Source organism: Grus americana, chromosome 4 (assembly GCF_028858705.1).
Source record: "Grus americana isolate bGruAme1 chromosome 4, bGruAme1.mat, whole genome shotgun sequence".
In the NCBI taxonomy this organism is placed as follows: domain Eukaryota; kingdom Metazoa; phylum Chordata; class Aves; order Gruiformes; family Gruidae; genus Grus; species Grus americana.
The window spans coordinates 49,314,272-49,335,372 of NC_072855.1; the positions used below are offsets into that span (position 1 = coordinate 49,314,272).

The following is a 21,101-nucleotide window of genomic DNA, read 5'->3' on the forward strand; positions in this document are numbered from 1 at the left end:
GCTTGTTCTTAGAGAATTTCTGTGTGTACTACCAATGGAAGTTACAGAGTGTGCACACACAGGATCGAGAGGGAAGGGAAGGACAGGAAAAGCAAGGATTAATCCTCAACTCATGAACAACCAAGTCCCCTCTTTGAAGGGGATTCCAATAAAAATTTTGGATGACCATCGATTTCATGAATGACGACACAGATTGCACAACCAGACACATAGCCAGACTGCACTTCCATTTTTGAGCACAAATTTGGCAGTGTCTCCACAGAAATATTTCCCTTATTAAGGTCAACAGGCTGCAAAGCAGTTCTTCAGTGCAGTCCTAAAAAGACCACAGCCCTACTTAAGAATTAGCAGCGTTGTAATTGCCAGGGATTTCCGCTGGAAGAGCTTGGAAAGAAACAGACATGTCCCTCGCTAGACATTTTCTTAACATTAGACCCATCTCTTTCCTATACTCTGTTAAAAATTATGCCAACCACGATTCACTTGCACGACAGCAAGCTTGGCAGCACAACTTTAAACACACGCACCTCCTGATCAACAAAATCAGGAGGAAAAAAAAAAAAAGTCTTCAGCTTCACGATTGCCATTTAGGGGCTCCTAAACAGTCTTTTATTCATAGAGCAGATACACAGCAAAGAATATTTTAGATTAAAGGCAGACATACAGGCCTCCCTAAACCAAATGATGGTTGACATTTTTCATACAATCCAGGTCATAGCTGGGCTAGATTTAAGCATCATCCAAGATGACAAGCAGATTTCTCAATTAATTGAAGCCTTTAATCACTCTTCAGCACTTCCACAGATCAGCCCTGCCTTTGAAACGCATTTGTCTTCTCAGCACGCTCTTCCCCCAGCTAGACTCGCATAGTATTCATGTTAAGACAGTCACCCCCTGCCCCAAGGCAGGGCTGCTTGGGATGCTAAGTCCTGTGCCCCTGGCAGCAAGGCCCATCTTCTCCCCTGGAGTTTTGGAAATGCTGCAACCCCCTTTCCACAGGCAGCATCGCCCAGGTGGTGTTTGGAGGCCTGGCATGCGACCCCCTGCTCCTCCATGCCCAACGATGCACTGCTTACCTGCACCTCCCCTTCCCAGCACACCCAGCCTGGCTCCCAGGTCAGAGCAATCCTTTCCTACCTCTAAGGAAACATATATAGCACAGCAAAATCCAAAGGAAAAGGCCCTTCCATTTCAATGCCCCCCGTATGCTTCCAGATCTGCTCAGACTGTCACTGGTCAGCAAAGATGCCAATTGTCTTCAGACAGTCCGGCTCCTCTCCAAGTTTCACTTTTAAAGCATCATCTACTCACCAGGGAAAAAAAGGATCAGCCACAAAACACCCAAACAAAAAAAAGGGAAAAAAGAAGATATGTGACTGCAGATCTGAATTATTCACAAGCCACCCAGCACACCTACACATACAGTTTGCTGTCTTGGCTGATTTTGGTGGGGTTTTTTTGGTTGGTTGGTTTTGGGTTTTTTAGGGGTTCTGTGGCTTTTGTTTGTCTTCGTGGGTTTTTTTGGAAGGCAGATCACACTGCCCCAAGCACCATGTCAGCAACAAGACCCAGCATGCGGATACCACTCAGCAACTCACCCAGCATGGATTCACCCCCCTGGGTCCAATGGCTCTTACATAAGCTAGCACAGTCGGAGATGCAATTGACAGAGCCAGGATGCGGGCTGAGGAGCAAGGAGCATCTCCTTATTTTCAAGGTCCAGAGGAAAGAAACCAAAAACGACAACCCAAAGCAACCCCCCAAAACACACCTTATTATTCACATCTGCCTATGAACTAATTCAGCACCACTGCTTGCTTTAACTCAAATCATGCTCCAATTCCCTCACAATTTCAGGCTACCTGTAAATAAAGAATGCTCCAACATATTCCCAACATGGGGGGGGATGAGGGTGTGTGTGAAACGAGCACATTTCTGGAGCGCTGCTCTAGAATCAGAGTGCATTTTGATTTCATGCAGATTTACACACCAGAGCACCTTTCCCATGGCCCCCGGAAGCCCCAGAGCAAATCCAGCGGAGCAGGGAGGACACAGGTTAGGAGGCAGTACCTGTATACATACAAAGTAAAACAGATGCTGCTGGCAAACACCACCAATAAAACCACAACTTTAGAGGCGACAGCTTTAAAAAGCACTGCAACTAGTCATATTCCAGAGGAGGGAGATTATGCTTTTTTCATTAAATGAAGGGGGAAGAGAAAGAGGAAAATAATTGCTCTCAAGAATAGCTCCAAAATGCAGTCTGGGAATCACTTCTAGGTGAGACACTTGAACAAAGAAGATGGAGTATCCCTCTCTTCAGGGAGGAATGCTTCCTGCTAGAGACAAGCGCTTTTTATACAGGGCTACAGAGACCAACACCCCCATTGTCTACCAGCAGGAGCTTTCCTGCATTCAGACAGGCTGCAGCACAGGCCAGGTTTTGGGGGTGGAGGGTGGAAGTGGGGGAGGACGGGACACCTGCAGTCTTTCAGGCATCTCTATCTGCATTTACAAATAGCCCTAAGGAAGGGGGAGCTGCAGGGTAAAGGGAATTAGGAAAAAAACCCCAAAACCTGCAGTGCCATTCAAAGGAATCAGAACAAGGATAAGGACAGGTCAGGGCCTTTTCAACAATGGCACCGCCAATGCTCGGGACCAAAACCCAAAAAGCAGAGAGAAAAGGCACAGACAAAGGGGGATGTAACACACACACACACACACACACCCCCATCTCAGAATAGGGTTATTTTAAGCCTGTCTCCTTGGAGCTACCCTAATATTTTCTTTCATGACTCAAATCACCAGAGGAGTTAGAATAGAAGAAAGGAAAAAAAAAAACCAAAAAAACCCCAGAAATAGAGACAGAGCTAAGGCTAACATCTAGCAGGGGCAAAGCTCCAGAAGAGATGAAAGGCAAGCTGGGCTGTGCCTTACCTGGAAAAGTGTGTGGGTTGGGTGACCCTCTTTTAAGGCACTTTGAACAGAGGACGTGCACAGTGTAGTACAGGCCCGGCCATTCCTGGAGCAGGACATTCAGTTCTTCCACTAAAGGGGTAATAGCTTGCCAAGCTGTCCAGATATTTGGTAGGGATGCATGACTAGCGATAGACAGAGTATCTGGCTGCAGAGCTCCCCTGGCAGGCCGGTAACTCACCACCACGGGCACCTTTCCCCGGTAGGCATAGATCTGGTATTTGCCATCTGACCGCTGAACCACGTGGCTGTTAATCTGGACGCTGTAGCGTGCAAACAAGCCGGGTGGGAAAATGAATGGAAAGCTATATTCAATCTGCAGCTGCTCGACCACGAAGGACTGTCCACTCAGATTGGCGCCGTTGATCCACGCCTCTGCATGGGGCACCTCATTTTTCACGTAGCAAGGAAACTTGTACCAAGCGGCTGCCCCATTTAGGGGCTTGCATTTGGGTTTGTTGACACAGTAACAGAGCCCCATCTTCTCCAGCAACTCCAGGATGAGCTGCAGATCCTCCCGGCTCTGGATGTGGGGCTTAAGGAGGAGACGGATAACGTGGGCAGGGAGGAGGCCATGCAGCAGGAAGCCCTCCACGTAATGATGGAGCTGAGTGGCTCTCAGTTCGTCAATGTGGGTGTCGCTGAGCAGTTTCTGGAGCAGCACGGTGGCATCCCGCTGGCAGAAGACGTTGAGGATGTCAATGAGCCGTGGCAGGTTGTGAAACACGTACTCCCGCAAGGTGAGATGCTCCTCGAAATAGAGCAGCTTCCCACTCTCGTGCAGGTAGGACAGGGCACTCTGGAGCCGATCTTCTGTCAGCCCTGCCTGCAAGCCCAACCGAGCAGAGTCCCACCAGCTAAGCCACAACTGCTGAGCTTGTGGCTGGAAGTGCAGCTCCTCCAGCACTTGCCAGGATTTGGGCAATACCCGGTGCAGGTTCGGGAAAATATCCCGGTGCTCGGCCACCGAGAGGAGCTTGTCCCGCAGGCGACGCACCTGGCAACGGTCCCGGCAGCTGAAAGGCAGCACTGGAGAGAGGATCTGTGGGCGGTGGTTGAGAAGGTACTGAAACTGGGCTTTCTTTCGCCTCAAGTTCTTGTCCGAGACCCCATAAAAGGCAGCATGCGGGCTGGAGCAGCGCAGGTCAAAATCCTGTCCCAGAGCCTCATCTACCTGCTGGACCAAGCTCTGGAGTCCCTCAGCATCCCTCTTCTCCTGCTGAGCGATCTGGTGATGGATGTCCAGGCACTTCTCTTCTAACTCCCGCTCCGCACAGAGGTCAGCATGGGTTCCCACCATGCACACCACGGCATGGGGCACCTTGGAACCGAGCCAGTGCAAGAAATAGCCCACAGAGGGGTAGAAGTGCTGAGGGACGTAGGCACTCAAATTCACCACCAGCACGTACAGGGCTCCGGGAGACAGAAAGAAAGACTGGATCACATCATAGCTCGGGTCCCCTGCCAGCTCGTACACGATGAATGTCAGGCCCCTCTCTGCATCCGCTGTCCAGTCCATCACCTCAATGCCCTTGCTGCCTCCTGACAGTCCCAGTCCTGATGGTACTTGGGGGGCATTCGGTGGCAGTGACGATGCAGGGCGTGGTGTTTCCCCTTTCACTCGGTGAGAGGGCACATGAGAAGGGATGTCCTGCCGCTCAACAGGGAGATGTTCCAGCTGCTGCACAGCAGGTACTCGTGCTGAGGAAGCATCCTGAGGCTCCGGGAAGGGGCAACACACAACTGGCACTCTCCCGATGTCCTGCTGCTGCCCAGAACATCCTCTGGGCTGGGTGCTTCCTGCTTCCAGGCTTCCCACATCCTCCCTCTGCCCATCCTCCTCCATGAGGCATCGTCTCAGCAGGGTCTTTCCCGCATCCTTTAGGCCCATGAGGACCAGCTTGAGGCGGGGTTTGAGGGCAGGCTGGGAGTGGGCCAGCTCCTGTTGGTAGGCTGCAATGTAGGGGATGCCTTTCATGCACACCTCGTAGGGGGGCTGGATGAGGGGGTTGTCTTTGATCTTCCACAGGGTGACACGGGAAAGCTGCCCAAAGCCCTCGGGCAGGATGGCAATCTGGTTGCCTTGCAGGACCAGTTCCTCCAGGCTGTGGAGAAGCACGATGGAGTCAGGCAGGTAGCGGATGCGGTTGTTGTCCAGCCAGAGGGTGCGGAGCTGGCGGAGCTGGCAGAGGTGAGGGGGCAGCAGGGTGAGCTGGTTGCGGCTCAGGTAGAGCTCCTCCAGACTGGGCAGCGCCAAGATGGCAGCGGGGAACTCCCCCAGCAGATTGGAGGAGAGGTTCAGCATCTTGAGCCGCTGCAGGCTGCCAAAGCCAGAGGGCAGGGCCTGCAGCCGGTTGCTGTCCAGCATGAGGCTCTCGAGGGCGCTCAGTTGGCAGAGGCCCTCGGGCAGAGCCGCCAGCCCGGTGCCACTCAGCCAGAGGATCTTGAGGCGGCGGAGGGCGGCGATGCCCTCGGGCAGGGCCCCGAGGTGACGGTTGCCGGAACAGTCGAGCTCCTCCAAGGCGGCCAGTTCCAGCAGCGGGGTGGGGAAGGAGGGCAGCAGGTTGTGGTCAACGTCGAGGGCGCGGAGGTGCCGCAGGCGGCCCAGGCCCTCGGGCAGGCGGCGCAGGCGGTTGAAGCTGAGGTCGAGCTCCTCAAGGCGGCCCAGCTCGGCGAGGCGGGGGGGCAGGCCCGGGCCCTCGGCGCCCAGCTCGTTGTGGCTGAGGCTGAGCTTGCGCAGGCCCCGCAGCCCCGCCAGCGCCCCGCCGTCCCCCAGGCCCCGCAGCCGGTTGTGACTGAGGTCGAGCTCGGCCAGGCGACCCAGGTGGCGCAGGGCGGCGGCGGGCAGGCGGCCCAGCCGGTTGCGCCGCAGGCTGAGCACCCGCAGCCCGCTCAGGGCGGCGCCCACCTCCTCGGGCAGCTCCTCCAGCCCCCGCCCGCTCAGGTTCAGCGACTCCAGCTCCCCCAGGGCCGCCGCCGGGGACGGGCGGCTAGGCGCGGCGGCTGCGGCGGGGGGCGGCGGCGGCGGCCCCCCCGGCGGCCCTGCGTCCGGCTCCGGCTCGGGGTCGGACTCGCCGGGGCCGCCCCGCAGCTTCCGTGCGCGCAGGGCGGCGTCGCGCCACAGCCGCACCGCCTTCGGGGGCTCCGTCTGCGCCATGGCCGGGGGAGCGGGCCTCCCGCCCCGCCCCGCCCTACCTGCCGCCGCCGCTGCTGCTCGCCATGGGCGCGGCCGCGCTGCGCGTCGCCGCCGCCGCCACCACCGCCGCGGTGGGATCGGGGCTCCCCGCGGCTCCGCGCCGGCACTGCCAGCCGCGCCGCACCGCCCCGCGCACGTAGCCGCCGCCGCCCCGCCGGGGGCGGGACGCAGGGACGGCCCGCCCCGTACCGCCCGCGGGGACAGCCTGCTCTGCTGGCGCCGCACCGCCCCCGCGCCGGGGAAAGCCGGCCCCTGCCGCGGGGACAGCCGGCGTCGGGACACCCTGCCCCGGCCTGCCTGGAAACCCCCGCCCGCCGGGCACCGGCCGCTCCTCCCGGGGAGGAAGGATCCCCGCCTCAGCCTCCCAGCCTGCGGCTCCTGCCCCTTGCACCGTCCGGTACGGCCCGAGAGAGCGGCCCCGCCGCCTCCGTGCGGCCCCTCGGGTGCCCCCGGTGGGCTGAGCCCGCCCGGCGCTGGGAGGCGGTGGTGTGGGCAGCGGTGTCGGTGCCGGCGCTTCCCCGGGACCCCGGTGTGTGACAGCAGCCGCCGCCCCGGGCTCTCACCCTGCCCCTGGGCTTGCTGCGAGGTTTGCGAGCTGCTCGGCCCGCAGAGCACAGCTCACCCCGTGGAGTAACAGCAAAAGCTGTTGTATTGCTGATCTCCCCGTCATTTCTACACCAGGCAAAGGCTCTTTTTTCATCAGCCCTGCAAGAAACCGAGATTAACCTTCCTTCCCATGAAATAAGTGTTTCCGTGTTGGAGGGTGCGAAAGCATGTGACCCTCCGGTTAGTCAGAGCAACTCTGCCACCTTCCTGCCGCGCTTTGTTTCCTCTGCTGCAAACATCTGGCCACATCCTAAACACTGTCTTCTTCAGGATCCTCAGCCAAGCCTTGCTCCTGGGGCTCAGAGGTACATGCCTGGAAATCTCCACCGCTGCTACAGGGAGGAAACAGGGCCATTTTATCGTGGGGCTGCAAGGCAGACTGACGGAGGCTGCGGACACTCAGATCTCCCGAGTTGCATGACCTTACCCTTACAAATGGCAGTGATGCACCATGGTTCAGAGGTTTTAAAATGTCCCTGTCTCTGTACAGCACTGAATACTCCAGTGTGCTTTGGCGGCTTGAGAACAGTTGCTTCCTCTCACCTTGTCACGTTGTAACAGCTACCATTAAAGCGTGCTGTAAGCTATTACTTCACAGCCACAAAGAGAAAGAAAAGCATTTCAAATGAAAATGGGGCCACAGGACAAACAGTTTCACTGCCTTTATTCTCCTCTTTATTGTGGAGAGCCCTCACAAGAATGACGCTTTCTCTTCTGGATGGCCCTGCGCATCTAGCCGTGCTCCCACTTGGAGAGAAGGTGAGAGCTGAACTGACCCAGTGCAGAGCCATAGTCACTGCACTAAATTACCAAATTTACTAATTACTGAAATTGCAGATTGCAAAGGCTGAGGTTCAGTTCCCATCTTTCCCATCAGTAACAGACAAGCAGGGGCAAAATCATCTTTTCAGGCCCTCTGAGTCCTAACAAACCTTCACCAGGTTTCTGCTAAATGCCATTCTGAGCATGAGGTCACCCCTGGGCAGGGAAAAAATTGCCACGTTGGCTGATAAAGCCACACACAGGATGCGAAGGTCAGGGAGGAACGCCCACAGGCCTGGAAGAAAGCATGGCTGTGTGAAGGTAATACCAAGCTCCAAGCAGGGTTCGGGAGCTGCTCAAAGCCAGCAGAGGCAGTCCTGGCGTTGAGGCCCATGGTTTGGCTCCAAGAGCCACCACTCAGGCTTGGGGGGAACAGGTATGCAGGGATACTCATGATCCAGGAGGCTCTGCTGAGAGGCACTAAACCTGGGGATAAATACTCTTCCCATCCTTCCTGCTTGGCTGGTGTCAGATCCTGACCCTGGGAAACAGATACTTCATGGCCTCTTGCTAAATTGTGCCCATCTAGAGCTAGTTTCCAGGCTTGCCCTCATTTGTTTTCAGATCATGTCCACATTGGGTCAGTATATCTTTTATTTGGGCTAACCCAGTTTTTGTGTCTTTGCTTTTCCTGAAGATGGCCTGGGAAGTAGCCCTCCTCTGTGTGCCGAAAGGAGCACTCTCCTACCCCACTTCAAAAGTAGCACGTTCAGTTCCTCTTGGGGAAAGAGTAATTCTCTTCTCCCACCCTCTTGCCCAGTTGCTCTTGTGATACCAGGTCGATGATTTCATTTCCAACTCTCTACATGCAAAGCCACTCAGCCTATCGCTATCAAAATCACGTTTTAAAATCAAGATGACATTTCTAGAAAGAAAAGATCTCTGCAGGGAAAATTGACTCTGGCATCAAATTTGCAGCTAATTTTTTTCCTCCCTGTGCCTTCTACAGCTAAAGACAGAGAAAGCAGCATCATTATTGGGGGCCACCCACCCCCTGACGCCCATGGGCACTGCAGATCCCCTCTGAAGCCAAGGCAGGCTCTCAGTTGCTCTATAATATGTAGCAAGTGTAACCCAAAAGGCTGCCACTCTGCACTATCCTCTTGCTCCCCATGGGAAAACTGGACAAACCCCTTCACCAGGGATGCTTCAAGCAGCTGCTTGACTCAGCTAGCTGAAAAACACCAGGGAGAGAAGCGCTTATCTCCGTTTGCCTGCTACTAGAGGTCACGGCTTTTATTGAACACATCTTTCTCACAGCATGCAAGGGGGGAGGAGCTGGCCTCTGCAGGGAAAGTTTTGCTTGTCAAAACCCCTGTCACAAAATACGCAAAGCAGCAGGAGCTGAATGCCTTCCGAAGGTGATGAGGAGGGGGAGAAAAGTCATGCAGCACTAGTCAAACTTCAGTGAGCTCCTTTAGGTAGTGAACGAAACTAAGCCAGAAAAAACACGATGAACAGCATGCTGGCACAAAGATGTCCCTGGTGCTGCTCGGAGGTTGTCCAAGGAAGAAAGCTCTGCTGCTTTCCCACAACTTTTACTTTTTATCCTACTATACTTGCACGGGTGTGCAAATCTGTAACTTCAAACAGCCAGGGATGGTGTCTCTTGGCTTCTTCAACACATACACCACAATTAAAGCTGCCAGTTGTGAGTGAGATACTTTCTGGTGAAAGGGAAGATTTTCTCAGAAAATGTAGCTTTTGCTACAGACCTAGATGATCCCTTGTCTTCCCATCTTCTTGGGGAGAGGAGACATGTTTCTCCAAACAGGACTTCCTCACTTCCTCTTGATTTACTTGTCAGCATACTAGAAGGCCATTAAACATGAGCACCAGCATGCTGGATGCTGGTTTTTAAGCCATTTCCTATTTTTTTGGAGCTTAAAAATATTCAGAAATCACCCCAAGCCTCTCTCCTAGCTGTCATAGCTGGGACTGAGAGGCAGGTGGCTGTAAAATTGCCAGCAATGCTCTAAAGCATTTTGGTTAAAAAAAGAAAAAAAAAAAAAAAGACATTAATCCTATTTCAGTGGATTCCATTATATGCCAGAATTGCATTTGGAGTTATTAATTTTAAATAGTGGCTCTGGAAAGTCTTATTGATGGGATTTAATTATTCAGCTAAAACCTGGGGTGCCTCCACTTTACTGAGCCCTGCAGCTGCATCATTAATAAGATTTCTATCTAAAGCAGCTCCCTCCTGGGTCAGGTAAAAGACACTGAGTTATCAACGGTGTTTTAGAGCCTGACTCTGAGCTTTGCAGGACAAGAGGTGCAAATGTAATCAGCCACTTGTGACAGGACGTGAAACTAAATCAGCTCAACAGAAGCATCAAGCTGCTGTGGCAGGCGGATGCAGGGAGTGCTGTGAGCCACTGCAATGCTCGTGGGCTCTGGCACCACCACAGAGCAAGGCTGGCATCCCCTCGGGAGAGTGCTTGAGCTCCACACCACCAGACACACAGCCCAGATGGTAAAAACCCCAGGTTCCCGCTTTGGCAGCAATTGAAGAAGCCGTGTTTCCATGAGCTCGGTGGCTGGCCCATGAACAAGCAATGGGTTGACTGAACGCTTTCAAAGATCCTCCCCATATTCCTCCTCGACCTTGAGTAGAAATCCTGTAAGGATGAGGAAATTTTGCCCAGAACTGCATTCCTCACATGTTTTGCTCACCATTTCTGCAGGAATGATATAAATCTACCCCAACGCACACCAAGCCATATATAAATGGTGATGGCAACGTGTGAAGGGGTCCTGGATGTGCTTTGGGCAGGGGAAAGAGAAGGGTTGGGGTGGACAGCACTGCTGCTTGCCTCATCTCTCTGGAAGGGTGTGGTGTTGCTGTACACGTGGGGCAGGAAGGTGGAGGCTTGGGGAAATTGGAGGCTGCAATGGGATAGGGACCCCCACCCAAAGGTGGGGGTCTGAAGAGGAGGTGCATCCCCAGAACCACTTGGTGTCACACCCCGTGAAACCTATGGCCAGGCTGCACTTCATCACGGGCAGGTCTCACACTGTGAATCCTAATCCCTTTACTTGTTTCTTCCCGGGCACAGCTTTCATAGAATACAGAAAGGTTTGGGTTGAACGGGACCTTTAAAGACCATCTAGTTTCAACCCCCCTGCCATGGGCAGGGACACCCTCCACTAGACCAGGTTGCCCAAAGCCCCATCCAACCTGGCCTTGAACACTTCCAGGGATGGGGCAGCCACAGCTTCTCTGGGCAACCTGGTCCAGTGCCTCACCACCCTCAGAATGAAGAATTTCTTCCTAGTATCTAATCTAAACCTACCCTCTTTCAATTTAAAAACATTGTCCCTTGTCCTGTCACTACAGGCCCTGGTGAAAACTCCCTCTATCTTTCTTATAAGCCCCCTTTATATATTGAAAGGTCTCGATAAGATCTCCCCAGAGCCTTCTCTGCTCCAGGCTGAACAATCCCAACTCTCTCAGCCTGTCCTCATAGGAGAGGTGCTCCAGCCCTCCGATCAGCTTCGTGGCCCTCCTCTGGACTCGCTCCAACAGCTCCATGTCTCTCCTGTACTGGGGCCCCCAGAGCTGGACGCAGTACTCCAGGTGGGGTCTCACGAGAGTGGAGTAGAGGGGCAGGATCACCTCCCTCGACCTTCTGGTCACGCTGCTTTTGATGAAGCCCAGAAAGCCAACTGTGTCCTGGGCTGCAAGCACACGCTGCTGGGTTATATCCAATGTTCCATCAGCCAGTACCCCAAGTTCTTCTCTGCAGGACTTTCAGGAGAGGCTGACCAAGAGTGTAGCATTTCTTACTCAATCATACAGCCAACAATGAATTTTTAAGGCCACCATGAATCCCAAATCTTAAAAAATATTACTTAGATATTTTAAAATCTTTCAGGAAGCAGAAGGAGCAGTTGTGTACCAATACATTTCATAAAAGTGATGCTGTCTGTTACCTTGGTTTACGGGAAATACAGAGAGGGGAAAAGGAATGTAATTTGTTTCCCCTTGATGCCACAAAAGCAACCGGCTGGTGAAACACAGACTACAGGAAGCCAGCAGTGAGCTGAACAAGCACATACCAATGCTCTGGCCTCTTCAATGTCTTGCAAAGCTGGAGCCTGACAAAGAGGATGTTGTAAGGAGCTTGCAAAGTCCTTTTAGGAGCTTTGAATTGAAAGAAGGCTGCAAAACAGATTCAGGTGTCAGGGACGCATTACCGAGCTCTCACAGCGGCCCGTGGCTTCAAAGTCGTAGCACGAGCAAGAACCGAGGCCGGCACATTTATGTGGATCTTCACTTCCTGCTCCACCAGCCAGGGAGACTGATTTCACCCTTCCTCCTCCGCCCCGCCCCGGGCTCCGCCCCGCCCCGGGCTCCGCCCCGCCCCGGGCTCCGCCCCGCCCCGGGCTCCGCCCCGCCCCGGGCTCCGCCCCGCCCCGGGCTCCGCCCCGCCCCGGGCTCCGCCCCGCCCCGGGCTCCGCCCCGCCCCGGGCTCCGCCCCGCCCCGGGCCGGAGGGGCCGCACATGGCGGCCCCCAGGGGGCAGGCGCGAGCCGCTGCCCCGCCGTGAGGCGGGTCCCGGTAAGGCCGCGCCCCCGCCCGCCCCGCCCCGCCACCGTCACGCGGGCGTTACGTCCGGGCGCCGCGCATTGCGATTGGCACGTTTCGGGCGGAAGTGTGGGCGGGGGCTGCTGCCGTTGCCGCAGTGACGGGGGCCGGGGCGGAGGAGGGCGAAGATGGCGGCGCCGCTGCGTCGCTCTCAGCACCACCACCACCATCACCCGCCGCCCGGGCCGGCCTCGCCGCCAGCCGCCGCCTCGCCGCCGCGCAGTCCCAGCCTGGCACCGGCCGACCTCGCCCCCGCCGCGCAGCGCCACAGCCTGGCCGGTCCCGAAGGCGAGGCTCCTCCCGACGCGGAGCGGCCTCCGGCCCCGGAGTGCTCGGAGGGTGCGGGCACCACCGCCCCGGGCCCGCCGCCGGGCTCGGGCAGCAGCTCCAGCAGTTCCTCCTCGTCCTCCTCCTCGTCTGCATCGTCGTCGGTCGCATCGAGCCCGGCAGCGGAGAGTCCCGAGGCGGCGGGCCCGGGCGCGGCGAGCGGGGCCTTCCGCGAGCTGCTGGAGGCCTGCCGCAATGGGGACGTGACGCGCGTGAAGCGCCTGGTGGACACGGGCAACGTGAACGCCAAGGACATGGCGGGCCGCAAGTCCACGCCGCTCCACTTCGCCGCCGGTAGGTACCGGGAACGGGAAGGGGCCGGGGCCGGTCGGGCCGCCCGTTCCCAGCGAGGGCAGTGACGGTGAGTGCGTCGGGACAGGGAGGGTGCGAGCTCCCGACCTGGCTCCCCAGGAGAAGTTTCCCTGGCTTCCGTGGGTCGGGAGAACTCAAGCCTAAGCTGAGAGGAGGAGTGTGAGCACGCTTCCCCGGCAGCGTTTTGCTGCAGGTGGTGGGGAAACAACTGTTAAACTTCCTCCCCCCCCCCCCCCCTAAAATGGAAAATGATCCTTCCGTTGAGTGAAACGAGTGGGAGAAGAGATCCTGGAGGCGGAAGGGAGACTGTTATGATCTAAAAGTACAGATATTTTTTTCTGTATTTGACACATAAGCTACAAACTTGTGCACGTGTGCTTAGGAAGTGAGAAACTGGAATTCAGGACAGGGTTGGCTTGAAGTAACGTTTTCATGTGTGTTGTAGTAGCTCTTGAAAGTCAGGGACCCCTGTGATGTATTGTAGACTTGATAGGAATCAAAATCGATGCTGTGTACTTTGTAACTTCTTTTACTTGGGCATAGGCACAGATTGATCCCTGCATCTCCTGTGGTCTGAGTGGTCTGGGGAAAGAGGTGAAGTGGAACAACTGAACTTCATAGAAGTTACACATGTGTTCAGGAGAAAATATGCCTCTTAGTGCAGAGATGTCAGTGTGATCAGGAATAATGTCATAAAAGCAGTTAACAGTGATGTCCAAAAGTTTACATTAACTGGAAGTAAACGTTATCTTCTAGCAAGTAAAGCTGTTGCTGATTAGTGAAGTCCATGAAGAGAATATTTTGTGCAGGGAGTGGTCTTCACTGGAGGCACAGTATATGTGAAGTTCATGATAAAAGTAAAACGAGGAAGATGTTTTAAATCATCAGCCCTAACTCAGGATTTGCACAATTGCTAGGTCTGTGGTCAGGCTGAGGGCTTCCTGACATGTGCTAGTGTTACTGGGCTGGACCTTATTAGTAAGGGGCATAGTTCTTGCTTGAGCTTTAAGTGGTGTAGTAGTACACATAAGATAATTAATGAGACCGTATTGAGTGGTCAATATGTAAATGTTGGCATATGACTTTAAAGCACTGTGAAATCGATAATAAAATGAACATTTTATGGCACAGTGTTGCCTGCAACTCTGAATACTGGTGTTCAATTTATCAGTCAGATAATACTCTCTGAGATTGTATGGGTTCGTTTTCATTTTCAGAGTACAAGTGGCATTTCACAGTGCCCCTAAGGGAACTTTTGGTCCTGAGCCTTTTCCTTTACATTCTTCTCTGATCCCTGAGCTCTACCAGTAAAGTATGACCTTATGCAAGTGAACTTCTTGGGTATGGACTTAATTTTAGTGAACCCTGGAATGTAATGCTGGTACAACTGCATGTGCGTGCATGAAGTTCTTAGTGTTTTGGAAAGCTCATCTTGAGTCTGCTCTGGTTGTTTTGGATTCAGACTTAAAATTAGACCTTGCTGCTTTCCCTTAAATAAATTTTGAGATCTCAAGTTGTAACTTCAGTGCTAGTACAAACTGTGGTGCTGAAGCTGCAGTGGTAACTTCTACTTCAATTAAAGAAGAACTGGACAAAACTTACTTAAGGGGATAAGGCTCTGCAAGTTGATAGTGTCAATAAGATTTTACTGTAATAGCAATGGAAGGTACTTCCTTGTAGCATGAGGAAAACAGCAGATGAAGTTATCGTACCTAACAAATTCCTATATCTGTTTTCCTAGATTTAAAGACTTTCCTTAGCTACCATACATATTTTATCTCAGATCACTGCAGTATGTCTTGTCCAAATGGATTTGATGTGTAATAGTATTAGGCAGATTTCTTATTACTGAGATCTTGGGGCCTTGCATTTTGGAAGGGCCTGTAAGCACATTGTTTAAATGCAGCTGATCTTAAGCAGTATATATCTGCCAGGGATGCAGTGTGTTAATTTGATCTCCTTCTCCTTTGTGGGCAAAAGGAGAAATAAAACTTGTTTGCTTATGAGCCTAATAGTCTGCTGTGTATATGAAGCTGTGTTATGGATAATAGCTCATGTTTTATGAGCCACATCTAAATGTGAATTGTATGGCCTTCACGAGGGGAACGGGAGTTAGAGAGTGCGATATGCAATGTTTTAAAATGCTTCTTTCAAGTCTCTTGAAGCTAAACTCTGAAATGACAAGAGAGAGATCACTTCTGATCTTGTGACTTGTGATAGAGGAATTCTTCTAATTTCTTCGTTTCCTAATTTTGGGGGTAGCTGGATTTTTTTTTTTTTTTAACTTCTCTCTCCCTGGGTACTTGACTTCTCCCTAGCTCAATCTGGTTTTCTCAGATGTCCTTTTTGGCAGCAAAGCCAGGCAGTTAAGTTACTTTTACTGTAATAGGGGAGGACAACTTCCCTAATTCTAGTTTCTGGTAAAAAGTGTTAAGTTCAGGTTTCCTTCAGCTTTGTGAGGTTTCTAGTTTCAAAATCACCTTTATGTTGTTCTCATGGCAGAAGGAAGATAAAAGGGGTGACTTCTGAGAGCATTCAGAATCCTTAGCACATATGTAATCTGGGGATAAGGTGAGAACTGAAATCTCTGTAATCAATTATTTAAAAAGCTACGGATAGATCTAAATCTGTTTCTAGAAGTTGGAGTCATCTGTCTATTATCCACTTCCAGATAAAATATGCATAGCCACATCAGGTTGTGGCACAGTGTTATCCTGATTTTGTTTATCTGAATTGTCAATTGATCTGAATGAAGGGGAATCTGTTCTTCAAGTCTGTGTTGAAATGTCAGCCAGTGTGTTCAATAAATCTGACCTACTTTGGTTAGCTATTAATAAGGCAGAAATTAATATTGAGGCCATATCAGGGTGATAAAGACTTCTCTTGTCAAGCAGGAAGAGTTTGAACAAAGGATAATTTTCCTTTCATCCTCTAACTGGACTGTTACTCTAGCAGAGCCTCTCCTGAAATTCTGAATGTCTTTCAGGATGTGCGGCGTTCAACTTTTCCTTTGCAAGTGATTTGAGGGATTCTTCCATAGAGGTACACATGCTTGGAAAGAGGAGAACTCAGTAGTGTCTCAGCTGCTGTGTGGATTGCAGGATATTTGGATCTCTCATACCAGTACAGGCTTTAGATATTGTCCAGCAGCATGCAAGAATCAGAGAAAGAAACAGATTCTAAAGACTTGGAAGTGATTGAGTGACTTTAAAATACAAAAAAAGAAATGAAGTGGAGGTATTAATGTATTCATAGCTTTTGCATTCAGTTTTTTCCATGAAAACAAGCTTGCTTATAACTAAAAAAAAAAAAAAATAAGAAAAGCAACTGTGCTAGGCACAAATAAAGGTATGTTTGGTTCAAGGTTTTATCCATACTGGTGGCCAAAAGCAGCTGTCTAGGGAAGAGTTATATACTTGCTTTCCTTGTATATGATACCTCTCTGAGTATTCTTCCTGCAGTTTGTAGCTCAGCAACTATTTGAGTAAAACCCGGTTTCTACATGTTAGTAGAAGCTCATCCTGTGGTAAGGAGTTCCACTGAATAATTGGAGTGCTAACTGATATTAAAAGTAACTTACTTCCTCTTGTTTTTTCCACCCCCTTCACTGGAATATACTGTGTTCTGCTAATGGTTCTCTTTGTTTCCTTGAGAAATATCTTAACTGTTGTCATTGATTTCACCAGGTTATGAACATCTTAACTGTTATATGTCCCTCACTAGTTGAAAAAATTTGTTATGCCTGTGCTGTCTGTTCTTGTAAACTGGCTTGATAATCCTGCTTTTGGTGCTGCTGCTGTTGTCACATAGGTGACAAAATACCTTTTTAACCAGCATAACCAAATGAGTTTGTTGTTCATACTTCTCTGTGTGTGAGAGGTAGATTTTTTTTTTTTGCCCTTCCCATGTAGATGATTAAGGTCCTTTCCAATCCAGCCCATTCTACAAATGCTACTGACTTTTTTTTTTTTGTTGGAATGGTTGGATTTCAGTCTATGTGATAGTGTGTTGCATTTTAGGTATACTTTGCGTGGGGCAGAGTGGTGCTTTACTCTCAGCCTATGTATTTTCTGTGAATCATTGTGGTTTGCAGTGGGGGGGTGCCTGTATTGGTCCATCGTGTTTGAAGCAAGTTGACAGTGATGTTTTCATGGCTCCTTTTTTGTGTGTCAACCTCCATTTATAGCACTCGCACACAAAGGTTGGCTTTCCAAGACTTTTCTATCTTTAATATGCCTGGATGGGGAAGACCTATGACCTTTGTCTGAAATCCCAGCTTTTTCCCAGACCCAGCAAGAATTTGTAGGAGCCAATTTGGTAACAAACTTGTTTCTAGCCTTCTGAAATAAGGTTTAGCCTTACAAAAGGATATATATGTATTTGCTGCTGACACCTTGATTCATATGTTTAGGCCTAGTCCTTGCTGGTAAGTCATTAGTAATAACACCTCTTTTAGAAATGACTAGCTGGATGGACCTGACAGAAATAAGATGAGTCCTAGCTAATTTCTTCAAATAGCCACAGTCATAGGCTTGTCCAGTTCCACACCCATTTAATGAGAAGTTTAACTTTTTTTATCATGAAGTTAGCCCCTCAAGTTCTTAGGCAACACTTTCTTTTAGCTTTACAATGACTCTCTTTCTAGTGTTTAGCCCAAGGATTTAGAGAGTACTAATAATGGTTGCTGAACCGTGGCTTAAAGCCCCCTTCGGTACTAAGGAAAAGGTTTCCAGAGTGGCTTTTGGAAGGTATAGAATTGGGATCACAAGGTGAAGTGTTCTTGGTGGTATCAGCCCAAACTCAGGCTTGGAGAAACTTGATTTAAGGTGACTTGTTAGAGCATCAGTGATACTCCTTTTTTTTTTTTTTTTTTTTTTTTTCTTCTGCTTAAGTCTATAGTAATGGCAAAAAGCTGTTTGGGGAAAGTAGTTTTCTTTAAGCATGCTTTTGATATCACTAGTAATAACTGTGAGAAGTAAAATCTTTTTATGAAGGCAAACATATATAACTATTCTTTGGAAAATGTGTGGAGTACACAACTTTAATCTTGAAGGCAAAGGGATTTCACTTGGGTTGGAAAATAGTCATCAGAGTTTAAGAAGAGCTGATCAAGTTGATTTGTGAGCTAGCAAGCTGTTAGTCATAAAAATGCAAGCTGCTTCAACACATGTAGGTCAGATAAGCAAATGAGAAGGCAGAAGTAATACAACTAGCTACTGAGTGTTTCTTGAGGGAGAACCAGGAAATGGCAAGGAGTGATTGGTGACTTATTACACACTTCCACTCTATGCAGAGACACCTGAATTGACCACTCCGGCTATGGTGCAATGTACAGTAGGTTAGCTTAAATTGTCCTGGATAGCCTTGCTTGAGATACCATTCTTAAACTACTCTGACTCATTTTGTTGTCTGATATTTCCTTGCCATAGAAGAGATGTCTGACCTTACTCAAACAGTTGTTTGTAAAGCTAAGTCACAGATTAATTCTGCCTTGTGCAACTTAAAGCAGTGGTAATAACAATTTTCAGCTGGATTCGTATGGATAGAATGAAGAGTGCAGATTGTGTAGTCAATTAGGAAACATCTTGGCAGCCTTACAGGTTCAGAGCCTGCAAAATGCAGGCTTTTTTGTGTAAAAAGATGAGTTGATAAATTACTGACTTTGACTTTGGAATTCTTTCTTTTATGTTTTTGTAGCACATGAACTCTGTTAGTGTCATAACTTTTATTTCCTAGGAAGTTTCAGCTTGCTTCCTTTGGGCCTGGTAACCTGTTCTCTTGAATGCTCTTGGAATACTTTGTGCAATGTATTGTATCTCCTTCCTATTTAAAATCCTTTGAAGGAATTTACAAGAGGATATAAACACAAAATCTCAGACCTTCAGTAATACTGAACCAGGTGCCCTTTTTCCCAGCTTGAAGGCTCTTCGGTTTACTTAGTTAAATCACTCAGTTTGTGTTCTGCCTAGTGAAGTGGGAGAAGTGCTGGTGGCTTTTGGAAGACCTGTCTTGGGGAGGAAAATCTCATCCCAGAACGTGCAATACTAAAGCAAAGAGAGAGACGTACAATGACTTAGCTCGAACTTCTTCCACCCTTTACTTACAGTTTAAAACTATTCTCAGAAGGTCATGTGTCTCTAAGATGTGTGCTCCTCTGCTTCAAGGGCTTGTATTGTTGTATGAGCTGTGTTTAGTGCTCTAACAAGTGGAATGACATTTAATAAGGGCATGTTTCCTGCTTTGCCTAAGATTGCATAATACCTGCAGGTATGCTTAACCTGTGATTATGCACTTCTGTAAAATTTAGCTCCTTTTGAAGTCAAATGTGTTCTTCAGAGCAAACAGGTGAAAGGAGGAGGAAAAATGCCTAGTGAGAGTTAGAAGTCTTCCATGCGATAAGTTAAACTCAGCACGTAACAGCAGATTTGCAGAGGTTGGAATTGGCATTTGGAGGAGTTTGTGCTGTGTTGTGATCAAGTGATGTTAATTGGGCAGTGGGTGAAGCAGTACAGCTGTACTTAACCTGATCAAACTGACTGCTTGATGTATTGTACTCACTGGAGAAAGCATTCTTCCAATTCTAGTGAGAAATCCATATATTTATTTGGTTGGGTTTTTTACTAAACTTTCTGAAAATGAGTCTTGAAATTGGGCAATGAATTATGTGGCTTCTGGGAGTATTAGTAATTGAGTGTCTGTAAACTGTTACCATGTGAAAGCTTGTGACTAACTGAACACAGGTTTAACATGGAAGCCCTAACCTGAGCATGTAACAGAGGGTTTCAGCTGATGCTCCTGTTGCTTTCGTTGCATCGCTTCCCTCATTAGTTATTCAACCTGCTCACCCTGTTGCCTCTTGTTACTTAGGTGCAATGCCACAAGAAGAGATGGGACAGGACAAGCTTGTGGACTGGGAGCAGGATGTGAAAGGGGAACAGGACAGGTCTTCCTGGGAGTAGTAGTAAGCATTTGGTGGTGTCTCTGTGTGTCATCTTGTCTGATGGCATTTAAAAGTTTTATTTAGCTTGATTTTCAAGCTGCCAGTTTACTACCTAAAGCCTTTTTTCCTCACTTTCAGCCTAAAGTGAACTAGTTAAGTGGCATTTTCTCTGAATTGTCTGTCTCTTGATTTATGTAAAGCTATCATAGTCCGTCTCCTGGCTTTTGCCAAGCCTTAGTCTTCAGTTGTTTCAGTGAGGTGACTGGAGAAATGAAGAGCCTGTCAGTCACTCTGAATTTTTGCCTCCTCTTTTGTTTGACTGATGAGTGTTTGACCCTTAAATTTCAGATGTTCTCTTGCTACTGCCTTTTTATAATGGGATTACTGCTTCCTTTCTCTCGTGGACAATATGTTTTCTGAGGTACTGCAACTTTCCTGCAATTTCTAAATTGTGTAAAGAAGCTGAAATGAGGGGGTAAAGCTCGTGCATTTTATCTGTGTGAAATAGCCCAAGTTAATAAGGGACCCCACCTATGAGCATGCTTTGGAAGCTGACAGGTGAATCTCATCAAAACAAGCTTTTAAATGTAACTCTCCTCCATAGTTACCCTGGTTTTGGATGTTTTCTGTGGGAACCTTCTATTTGATTGTCTTTTGGGATATTTGATTACAGGTTCTTTCTTGGGAACTCTTCCTGAGACTTTATAAATTAAAGTTGTGTTGGAAATATACAAGAGTAGAATTTATGAAGTCATCTTAAATGACATCACATCAGTTTCTTCAGTTTAAACCTAATTATATGTGCTCTATCTGTCACAAATGGCTTGGCACGTGTCTGTTTTTTACAAAAGGTGACCACGACACTGCAGGAGTTTCAGTAATTATAACTGCTTTGTCAGACTGGGTCGTGAGATCATTTAAAAGTCTTTCTGGCACTTCATCAATTCAAGTTTTTACAGGTTTGCCTGCGGTGGTGGGGGAAGCTATTCCCATAATTGTTTACTTTTTCTCTGAAAGATGGGTGGCCTGGTGGGATAAAATCACAGTAGCCTTTACTGTGCTTTTTGAGGACTGAACAGAAGAGCTAATTCACCAAAAGCTGTTAAGTGTTTATTGCTGGCATTTCCAAAGATACCTTTATCAATGACCGCATGTCCAGCAATACCCTGAAGTATGTGTGTAGTCCTGAAAATCACAACACTGAACAATTTGAAAAGGACTCGGTTTTCAGGCACTGTCAGGTTGTTTTTCCTCAAGAGACAAGTAGTACATTTCAAGCAAATGCTCATGCAGTTTCAGCACTGTTTGTGGTAGTTCAGTCTATAAAAACTA

The 21,101-nt window shown here is 49.5% G+C and overlaps 2 protein-coding genes across 5 annotated transcripts in view; one reads left to right on the plus strand and one right to left on the minus strand.

Annotated features, from left to right (window-relative positions):
* MFHAS1 (multifunctional ROCO family signaling regulator 1) overlaps positions 1 to 6,463 on the minus strand; it is a 33,057-nt gene extending 26,594 nt beyond the window's left edge. For all 3 annotated transcript variants that reach the window (XM_054824759.1, XM_054824761.1, XM_054824760.1), the window contains exon 1: positions 2,938 to 6,463. In XM_054824759.1, coding sequence (XP_054680734.1) covers positions 2,938 to 6,133 — 3,196 coding nt within the window. In that variant the 5' untranslated portion in view covers positions 6,134 to 6,463. The remainder of the gene's footprint in view (positions 1 to 2,937) is intronic.
* Positions 6,464 to 12,274: 5,811 nt separating this feature from the next.
* TNKS (tankyrase) overlaps positions 12,275 to 21,101 on the plus strand; it is a 143,941-nt gene continuing 135,114 nt past the window's right edge. For both annotated transcript variants that reach the window (XM_054824758.1, XM_054824757.1), the window contains exon 1: positions 12,275 to 12,811. In XM_054824758.1, the coding sequence (XP_054680733.1) occupies positions 12,319 to 12,811 (493 nt within the window). In that variant the 5' untranslated portion in view covers positions 12,275 to 12,318. The remainder of the gene's footprint in view (positions 12,812 to 21,101) is intronic.